Source organism: Mytilus galloprovincialis, chromosome 6 (genome assembly GCF_965363235.1).
Source record: "Mytilus galloprovincialis chromosome 6, xbMytGall1.hap1.1, whole genome shotgun sequence".
NCBI lineage: Eukaryota > Metazoa > Mollusca > Bivalvia > Mytilida > Mytilidae > Mytilus > Mytilus galloprovincialis.
The window spans coordinates 19731812-19743365 of NC_134843.1; the positions used below are offsets into that span (position 1 = coordinate 19731812).

The window sequence follows — 11554 nt, forward strand, 5'->3', positions numbered from 1 at the left end:
TATAATCAGGGAGACTTCGCTCCGATCTTACAGCTACTTTACTACGACCTAACTACGACCATCACGTTCTTACCGCGACCAAAACACGCTTCCACTACGACTATACCACGTTTATACCACGCGTATACCACGCTGTTCAAGAACATAGTACGATTTTAGCACGCCCATGCCGACCTCATCACGCTGTTTTTACGACCCGACTACGTTCATACTACGATCATCACGATCATTGTCATTGTCATATAAAATATATAATAGCTCTTCACCTTTTGTTTGTCTGTATGTTATTTGGACCTTTTGTCCTTTATCTCCAACGGCTCAATCATAATTGGCATATCTGTGTCATCCCTACTATAGTTCACTAAAGCATCGTCACTTGATCTTGATGGACAAGCAATAAGTTGGATCAGTCGGTCCAACATCTCTACTGGATCAGGATAGGTTACTATTAGATCTCTCTCTGCCTCTACGTCTACCCTTACACTTACGTAATGTTGGTTGCATGAATGCGTTGTTTCCGAGAAACTCTACGTATCAATGAGAAATAGAAGAAATGATACAGTATTGATATGGAACACCATGTTGACGTTATTGCTGGAAGCGTAGTTAAATCGCGGTATGAACATGTTATGATCGTAGTATAGTCGTGGTAAGAGCATTGGACTACTAACACAAAGGTTCCTAGTTCAATTCCCGCATTCCCGCTCTGGGGAGAAAATCTCAGGGACCGAATTTCCGGCTCCCCATTGACACAATTTCGAGTATGGTCTTGATGAAACGATGATAGTCTGTCGGAAGGGGACGATAAATGTCTGACTCATGTTAAAGAGTTTCTCTTGCACGAATAAGACACCATTGTTGATTTGTAAAAAGAGCAGGATAATGCCGCTACAAAGAAGCACTCGCACCCGCAAAGTTAAACTAAAATATTACTTCACTTAAAAAAATACTTATGTAACGAAAATTTACAAAATGGAAGTGGCAAAAAATACGCAAATTTTAAAGACTTAAAAGTGTCAAAACCCATAACAAAACAAATTCTCTAAATCACATTTAAAAACCTTTTGTTGAAGGGGTTATAGTCAGATGTATGAGTTTTAGTTTTAGTAAATCTAGCGCAGATAAAGTGCCTATAGGGGGGGAAAACAAAAACAAAACACTGTTTAAAGGACATAATAAGAATAATAAACTAAAAACGGGAATTAGAGATGGAGTAAACTGATCAATACGTTCGTGTACGTTATATATCTTTTTGTACACAGTTACCTTGTTAAGCTAACAAGATAGAATGTTTTGGACATCATATTGTGAGTTTAGAAATATATATTTGTATGTCTTAATTTTCATATGTCCACAATTCGACTTGTTTTGTTCTGCCATATTTGTCCACAACCGCTTTATCATTATCACCATATGCTGTACAATTTTGTGGAGATATGTAGTAATCTGCAATTCAAACAAAATTATAAATTATATTTGTAATTTACACTAATACTTTTTAATCGTGAAAGTGGTCGACTGTGTATAAATTTAACATAGACCCTTAAAAACGCTTCTTCTACGTTTCATTAGTACGCAAAGCAGCGAACTAAAGACAATCTTTCTTTGTACAAAATGAAATAGGATGCTTAATTGATATGCGTTCGTATGTCCATGGTTTGATCAAGATATGATATAGTAATTGCGCTACTACTAGAATACAAATTAAAGAAAATTTTCAATACAACTTGAAAATGGTCTTGGACTTTGTTGTATTGCTAAAACGAATCTTAATAAAAGTTCGTCGGATCTAAACCCTTAAAGAAATCCGAATGTTGCTAATAAGGTAGTTTTTGCGGACGAATAGAGTAGGTTCAGAAAGACCCCTTTTTGGCCCAAAAATTTAGCATTTTTACAAAATTGTTAAAATGTAAACTTTGAGTTATTTATTGGAAAGTATAATGCTTCAGCTACATAAATATGGATTGTTTTTGACAATACAATGCTCATATATCGGATACTAGCATCATAAAGTCATGCTAAATTACTGAAATCTTCACAATTTTAGAATTTTAGTAGAAGTTTAGACGGTTTCCGTCTTAAATGGAAAGGGACACATTTGTGTTTATTCTTAATATTGAAAGTTGTATTTGATGATACTACATAACATATATAAAGGTTGAGGATGAACACGGATACGGCCACTTTCATTTTTGACAAAAGCCATCTGAAAAATGCATTTGTTTGGCATATTTGATAGATTTTTCCTATTAAGCCTGAATCGGAGCATTTTTAATGACTAAACCAGTTAAAATCTTTCCAATGAACTAATTGAATCAACTGAAATAGGCACTTAAGTGTTTAAAAAGTGTCCAAAATCTTTCGTCAGATGAACCTGAAATTTGAGGCCAAAATCTGCCCTTACCGGACCTACTCCTTTCATAGAAACATATATGAACGATGAATATAAACATAAATATAAATAGATATATGGACCTCGTGAATTGGATTTTTCTATGTCAAGTTGATTTCAAGTTTAAGGTTTAAATGTTAGTTAATTTTCGATTTTACCTGTAAAAGATTGATTTTTTTAAGGATCGAATTAGTCAATCAAATGATTTTACCTTTGTTACGGTTTCAATGTTGACATTCTTTTCCCTTAAATAACTGAACACGCAAAAATCATGCATGATCCACCTCTAGCTGAGGGTTTAAATTGAAGTTCACATGAATACGGATTCAATGAGGCCGAATTATTCAATTTCAAGTGAATAATTCCTCATTGATGTTTCTTAGCTTGTTTTGACAAAATTGAACAATACTGGCTGCTAAAACCGAATCCTTATTTGACTATTTCACTTTCGTTAATGATCGAACAAAAAAAAATCATGATTTAATTTTTTTTATGTATCTCGTAGATAATTGTGCCCTTCACCTACTAAATGCGTAAAAATGAAAATTTTAGGTGAGTCTTGAAAACGCCATTTAATGGGATTTCCATAAAGTGATTTCGTAGTGTTTGTAGAAATTTTAGAAACATTTAAGCTACGCGGATTATTCAGTGTGCACTACATTTTTAATTTTAATAATTTGTGATGACCAATTTCACTTGAATTACTTTTAAACGTTACAAGACAATTTTGTTTTTCAATATGACAAAGCCTACGTTCTTAAATGTTTGAATTTCTATGAATATTTTGAATCAACCAAAAGGTCTTTTCCTGTTATGTAGAAACCTGGGAGGAAATGCATAAAATCACTTTCAGATACAATGTAAGATATCCAATCGTAGTATTAATTTAGGGTAGATCTAAGTTCTTCCGTTGTAAATCCCAACAACAGAAAGACACTTAGTACAGATCTGAGAGCACTCGCAGTTTCTGACAGCTAGTTCAAAGTCATTAACAAAAATTTACAAAACCATGCATCTAGGATTAAATCATTAATCGATACACATCCAACATCCAATGGATTTAGTGTAAAGATGTCATAAACAGTCAGAAAAGAAAACATAACTTCGTGCAATACCAAGCTACAGGATCGACAGATTGTAGACATTTAAAAGTGAATATGTCTTTTTGTGTATAACACATTCATTGCTATTCGAAGTACTAATTTATTTAGTTTGCTTTTTATCAACTGATAACAAAATCAATATTTATACTAATAAAAACAATATTCAAACATCTTATTATACTAAATGTTGAATTGAAATCCTTTTGTAATAAGTGTATTTAAAAGATCAATGAGCTTACCAGGTACCTTTTCGAAGTGTCCGGTCAAGGCAAACAACATCTCCGTAAAATAGGGTTGTGCTATCCCGTTTGAAATAAGTTTTCTACGGCCACAATCAATCGTCAAAATTAAATCTTTATATCTATGGAAGAATTTTGTAAAGATATCAAATAATTTGTGTTAACGAAATTCCTCATTTTAATAATTTACCAGTAATACGTAGATTATGTTCATTAAGGGCATACGATACAGTTACATGGGAGGTAATGATGTTTCTAACGTAAATAGTTATTTTCTCGACGTCAAACTATGACTTATCGGGAAAAGATACAGTTTTCGACTGATTTTTATCATTCAAACTTTTTTAACTTGAAAACGAGTTCATGAACCCCTCTTTTTTAAAATGTCATTTGGTTTGATTACGCAAGAAGATTATGTGTACCAATTTTCATGAAAACGTAAATAGTGCAGTTTTTTTTAATTTGATAAATATTCACCAAAAATTTATGTTTTTTTCTACATTCATAAATATGAGTTATTTCTGAATAAAAAATGTATAAATTTTTAGACTAGTTATGAAATACAGAAATAACAAATTATTTAAAAAAAAAATTGTGTTTATTTTTAAAACAAAAAAGTTATCTTTTTTGCCAAAGAGAAAATACGGCCTCAAATGCGAATTTTGAGCAAATATACAATATTTCGACCTCATTTTACTCAAAAAGGTATATTTTTTAATACATATTTGATTTAATCAGGTAAAAAGTATTGTATATGGAAATTTTTTATCAAAATGTAAATACGGGATCAAAACTGTATCGTATGCCCTTAAAATCTAAAGCGTCACAACAGACACGGGTATAGCGAACGAGTTGTGAAATATAAACACCGTAAGATGGTACCAAAGGAAAATCACCATCAAAAAAAGAAAAGTTTGCAATTGGGAACTGCAAATCGTCCCATCTGTCGTAAATTTTAGTGTGAAGTTTCTCGTGTAAAACGTTTACTTTTTATTTATTTATAGAAAGTTCATTTTGGTAAATTTCAGCCATATATTTGAAAAATTCGTGATTATTTAACGAAAAATATATATCATCAAAATACATTTAACGGTACGTGTGGTTAAATATATCAATTAATTGCAATTAAGAGGGTATTAACTGAGTTTGGTCATTAACGATAATTTATTACAGTACAAACACAAGTCTGCTATCCTATGTATTAAAAGGGCGCAATTAGTGACCATATGAATGTCTCATCCTGTCGATAAACATTTTTGCCGAAACATACATAATATGGCGGCAGCAGCAGTGCCACATTTGACACAACTGTAAAAAGAGCTAAATTTGTTTTTTTTGGCTTCGGGAAATTCCAAACATAATCTTTCAATAAAATGGAAGGTGCGTCACCGTGAAGTGAGGAACCAATGTTTAACAACTAAGCAATACACATTTGTGATTATAATCAAGTATAACCTTAACCTTATACAAAATAGATATCAGACGGTCGTTTTAATAACAAAACACCAAACGTATGTGATACTACCCTGATCATGGGGAATATCATATTAATTCATTCTTTAGTGCACCAAACAACTTAACTCTGATAACATTGTTATTGAAAGCATGTGCTTAAAGGATATTTCTATGTCTAAAAAAAATAGAGTTTTGTATTTTTTCTAAATTGTTGGTATCTCACAAGTATAAATATGTCTGTCATTCTAAACTAGGAGTGACCTGACAAAGGAGGCAGTTCTGATGACATTCAACCCGTATTGGAAATGAGCTGATTTTTTTTTATTATCAGTCAGTACTAAAGACCGAATATACAAAAGGAACTGGGAGTGGTGAATGTTCAGTCTACACAACTGTCATGCAGAATCATAGAATTTCAGAATAGATGTAGTCTACTCTTTGGAGAATTCGCCGTTCAAAAGTGCATAAAAAGTTCATTTTCAAATAAAAAATTAAAAGTTAACCGAAGAGGAAATAAACTGACGCGAGAACAGAATCTACTATCTAAACTCAATCTCTTTAGTTTGAGCCGTTTCCCTAATAAATTGACAAATTCCTTCTATTAGTATAACAGAAGGATTACCTTGCTCGCCAATATATTTGAGATACAAATAAAACTTGTCACCAAGGTAAACAGTGGAAATATCTGGGAGGTCGTTTATATCTTTTTTATGATCGGTTGAAGCTTCTTCACTTTTAAATCGCATCTCTACAGTTCCAATTGAGTTGAACACATTGGGTAGTAAGGCAACATTTCTGTAAAAATAATTAAGTTAAAACATCGTTTCAAGAATTTCATAATACAAGAAATAAAATTGTAATATACCTGTAGACTGTAATATCAAATATGTTATATAGATTTCCTTGTTAAATACAAAAACAAATGCAAATGCAAAATGTGGGGATGTTTTTACCAGTCATTCTTTATAAATATATATCAAAAGTTCGGAATTTTGGATAAAAGAAAAATATTGCGTCTTCGCCGATATTGCATTGTATTCTGACGACTTAAACTGTAGTTCACACTGAAGTGGTTTCGAGTAAAACAATACAAGCTAAGCAGAGATAAACAAGTTGGTAAATGTTCATTGTGCCCTTACTGCATGCATACAAGCTGCTAGGTAATACACGTATAAGAAATCAACACTGCATGAATTTATATGAATTTTACTCATATAGTATTTATAGATAGTGTAAATGTCTCAGACAGTGATAGGACATTCCAGATCATTGAAGATAGTAATTTCACTTTTCGTGTCTTAGCACTGTCTCATTTCAAACGGGAGCTATAATTGGCACTGTGTGAACAACGCATAACTTCTTTGAATTAAAGTCCCGATTCAAGCCTCAAGCGGCTGTGTATATTTACATCCCTAACAGCTGAAAGTACAAACCCTACCGACTAGGAGCTGTAACCGTAGTTTGTATACACCAGTCATCCATGTGTATATATTAATAGAAAGATTAAACAAGAGGACAGACATAAATTTGGGTCTTTTTGTTTAGTTATAATACTTACTTTACTCCTACATGGCTTATGACGTGATCTACAACGCCTTGTTTTATCAAGTTGCACTGTAGGCGAAAGTAATGATTTCTCTGTCCAAATGACGGCTGAATACTGCCAACTCCATTGTTATTTCCAGTATTTATTGGTGGTGGTTGTGTTATTGGGTCTTCGGTTGTTTCGGTTTCTGTTGTTGTGGCTGTGGTTGTTGGATCTTCGATTGTTGTTATTGATGTTGTTGTTGTTGTACCATCTATAACAAAATCTACAGCACGGAAAACAACGGTTCTCTTAATCTAGAAATATTAAATCTCCTCATTAAAAGTTAAATAAATAAAATAAAATAAAATCTTAAATACTATTCATTTGCACTTTGTAAATACAGCTGATTCTCAAACCACTCTTCTTTTGGGGAGATACATACTATTCATTGATAATTTGTTTTGATTACGTACTGGTTCCCAGTTATGATCTCTGTTTCATCTCACAGAGACATAACTAGGGAATGTTACTAGTATAAAATGTTTAAAATTTTGTCTGGTTGACCGAAACAACAACACAAAAGAACCAAAAGATATTCAAAGCGTATAAAAAAAAACAATTCACTCCAATTCACACAAAAGTTTATATCTGATATCGAATAAACTCGTTTAGAATATAGGCCTTACCATTACGTTTTCTCCATTTGTGCATTTCTTTGGAATTAAAATATGACCAAATCTATTTGAACTGTATGTTCTGTTATTACAGACAGTTGTTGATGTAAAATTTTTGCCGTTGACTGATATCAGCTGAATAGTAGAGTTAATTGAGAAACCATGCAGCACAATGTCTCCGTTTTCTTTACATTCTGTAACATAAGTTTCCAGATGATTAGAATATTAAATGTATTGTGAATCAAAAGATAAAAAAGAAGAAAAATGAAGAAGAAGGAAAAAAGTGATGCTGTTTATGGTCAGCCAAACTATAGACGTCACGTCGAATATTTAGTAGAGAAACAATATAGCACATGTCAATAAAACGAACATAGAAATATAATAATTGAATAAAGACAAAAAAATGAATAAAATGAACGGAAAACAATCATAAAAAAATAAATCATATAAGCGCGTTTACTGCCATTGCATATTTTGAAATGAAATTATGAAAGGTCACTTTTTTTAGGCGGTTGTGTACAGCTTTATATTATGAATGATTGTATGGTTTTGCATTCATTTGATCACATCAAACTACTGGTAGCTATAAACAAAGACATGTGTAACCAATGCAAGAAACGGATGAACGTATCGTATTATCTTTCGTAGAAGAGTGAAGTATGAAACTTTGTATGTCAACCTCTCATATTGTCAAACTGAAAATTCTTTGAGTATTTTTTTTTTAATATTTTGACAAAACTTATATATATTGAATTGCATGCCAACGTTTTAAAGAAATATCATATGTCGTATAGTTACATAATCATTTATTATTGTAAATTTGAATGTGTGTGACATGTTATATCATAATGACTACATAACATGTACAGTGTATACATATATATACTATAGATCCAAAGTATAGGTACATTATAAGAGATTTTAACAGCAACAATGAAAAATTATTAAAAGTCAAGTATAGGTTTAAACAGTCATTTGGTCTGACATTGAAATATCAATTTAATAAGTATTTCTTTTTTTGGGAACTATGAACAATCTGTATTACCCTTTCAGATGCAATTGGCAAACATTTTATAATGTAATTTTACCATAGGAATACTGCGGCGTTTCTTGTCGACTTCTAACTACAAACACCTACAAATAAGACAAATCATGTTTTTTTTTAAACAAATCAGTAATTTACCAAATCTCAAAACCTAGCTCTCAACGTTCAACTTGTATCTAACTTATGTATAAACCGAAATGAGAGGTAATGCAATTAAAATAAACATATGAAGCATGCACATTTGGTTACATATTCCTTCCATTTGGCAACTTATCATCATTTCTAAGATTTTCATCAATTGAATTTGTAATAATTGGATATCTGCATTCTCATTAGAACAAATTTATCAGAAAGGACGTTTGCTGACCTTGTGTTTGACTTTTTGTGAGATATTTCGTACCCTCTAGTTTAATTCATGAATTGCTTTTTTTTTGTCCCTAACTGCGACTATTCTTTTGATAATTTATTATATATATACATGTAGTTCAAACAATTTTGAATTGGATAGCATATCAACAGACTATAGCACAAAGAAACCGCATGTTTCAAAACGTTTGCGAAGTAAGAAAATACACAAAGTGTGAATCATTTGCATTAGTGATCATAGGTCGACGGACAGACAGTACCTTTGCAAAAATAAAATAAAAGCGAAAATAATTAACAATAGTTTCAATAAATCACGCAATTGTGTTTAATTTATAATCCTGATTGTTAGTTTTTTTAGTGATGATCTACAGTATTCACACCTTATAGAAAGATGGTTAATGGACTGAATAAAAAAATATGATTTCAAAAAAGGTAATTATAAAGGTGAACGTATCGAATACATTGATAAATAATTTGAAAAACACTAGCATCGCAAAGTTTACTGTAAATACTTTGTTATGCCGCAAAGGTAACTACTGTACAGCAACCACAAATGTATGTGAAGTTAGCAGCCGGGTCGTTATTCGATCTTCGATATTCAATATCCAACCGGCTGCTAGCAGTCGGTTCGATATTCAAAATTTTGTTGAAAATCATAAAAAAATAAAATACTTGATAACATTAAAATCATAATTTTTATAGTTAAGAGAACTGATAAGATACTACGGAAATCGTTTAATGACCTTTTCAAGCTGTCATTAATTCTCGTTTTCCTCGAATATAAACCCTTTTTTAAGTTGCATATTTGTCTTTATGTAATATAGATTTTTATCAATAAACAACTTCAAAGATTTACTTTTATATATGATCTTTCTTAAACCAAAATGAAAAACCGATAACTCTAGAAACATTTACATATAATTGGAAATATCAATAGAAATGTTTATGGAAAGCCCATTTATATTTATATTTATATTTATATTTCTAAAAGTTTCTAGAGTTTCCGTTTTTTCTTTTTCTTTTAAGAAATATCATATATAAAAGTACATCTTGGAAGTGGTTTTGTTGATTAAAATCTATATTACATAAAGACAAATATGCAACTTAGAAAAGGGTTTATATTCGAGATTTTACGGCCGCTTGAAGAGGTCATTAAACGATTTCCTACATATATTATCAGTCATTTCAATTATGAAAATCATGTTTTTAATGTTATCAAATATTGTACTTTTTTATGGTTTTCTATTTCATGTTCAACATCGAAACGACTGCTAGCAGCCGGTTGGATATTGCATATCGAATATCGAATAACGAACCGGCTGCTAACAGGGACCCCATTAAACTCTAGGGCTAATAAATTCTCGCTTCTGGTACGAAACCAAAAGTCATTTCTGGGAACAGTATAAGACTCTACGACAGAGGGACATGGTATGTTTTTTTCCAGGACACGAACACTAACAACGGTCAATCCATTTGTGGGGACGACCAGATAATTTAATGAGGAATAACCAAAGTCGTTGGACTCCAAAACCCTGCTTGGCACTGTCCAAAGGGAATTTGCAATGAAATAATCTCCATAGTAGCTAACGTGTTGGAATATGAATTCCATACGCAGGTTTGTACTGCTTAAATTCTGTTACATTGGAACGAGAAGTCCATTACTTTATTCGCCAATTCATCAAGAAAATACATCTGTATTAACAAGTCTTAGGTATCATGAAGCGGAGTAGTCCCTCGTTTATGAAAATAACGATGTGATCTTTTCCTTCGAACCTTGAAATTTATATGTTTTGATCCCTCCCGAAATTGAATATGTACATCAGGTAAGGTGAATATAGGTTCAAAAGCACCAACTCGACCGTGTTTACAAGTGTATAACAGACAAACAGACAGTCCAGTAGTTATGTTTAATATATTTCAAAATTTTCATAAAACTTAACAGAAACAAATAAATCGTTATTGTCATGCGTCACAATCTGTGATGGCAGACTCGCATAACCGTAAAATTGAGAAAGCTGATCAGGATGCGAAATGCTTGCAGTAAGGGTCAGTAATTTTTTAATCAATTTAACGTGAAATATTGTGTAAATACATGTAATTAGAATATTATATGACAGATACATATATTTTTTAATTATTTTGTTTAATATATCTTCTGTAACTAAATAGTCAAGACAGTATATAACCGACAATTCGAAGATGTATACGTAATGATTATATTATCATGATGGATTTTGTCTTTAAGACGACCCCTCCATTTTATAGTCGATGTCGAGAGTTGTTGAAAAGGTCTAGTATGCACGAATAAGTAAAAGGACTCACCAAACACAGTATTATCTTAATTGTAGTTTTAACAATCATAACCTTCATTTAATTGTCTGAAAAAGAAGAGTTCAACATGAATAAGGAGCTTTATAAAATAATGTGTATGTGTTTGAGAATCAGATCTCAATCAAGAAATTTGGTTAAAAATTCGCATATCCAATCATGTAGCATACTTATCAAAAATAAGTAGATTCTCTAAAGAGCGTTACTCATCTATGTAAATATGCATGTTCATCAAGAAACACTCTCCAACATTGCAGTCTGAAATATTATTCATGACTAAATTACCTTTTCCTGATCATGTTTTTTTTCTGTTTACATTTTCTCTCTATCTTTTTAAATTTTTTAACCCAAAACACAGGAAGTGTTCAAATTGTCATTTATTAAGAGAAATGATTCCAATAAGGAGACAACAAACAACTCATCC

General features: G+C 31.6%; 1 protein-coding gene across 1 annotated transcript in view; it reads right to left on the reverse strand.

Moving 5' to 3' along the window:
• The window catches only part of LOC143078525 (uncharacterized), a 30897-nt gene extending 19717 nt beyond the window's left edge, over positions 1–11180 (reverse strand). The window contains exons 1-6 of the mRNA XM_076253388.1: positions 11125–11180; positions 8480–8525; positions 7404–7585; positions 6748–7031; positions 5812–5984; positions 1341–1446 (exon numbers count right to left, since the gene is read on the reverse strand). Coding sequence (XP_076109503.1) covers positions 1341–1446; positions 5812–5984; positions 6748–7031; positions 7404–7585; positions 8480–8525; positions 11125–11172 — 839 coding nt within the window. The 5' untranslated portion in view covers positions 11173–11180. The remainder of the gene's footprint in view (positions 1–1340; positions 1447–5811; positions 5985–6747; positions 7032–7403; positions 7586–8479; positions 8526–11124) is intronic.
• Between the last annotated feature and the right edge of the window lie 374 nt (positions 11181–11554).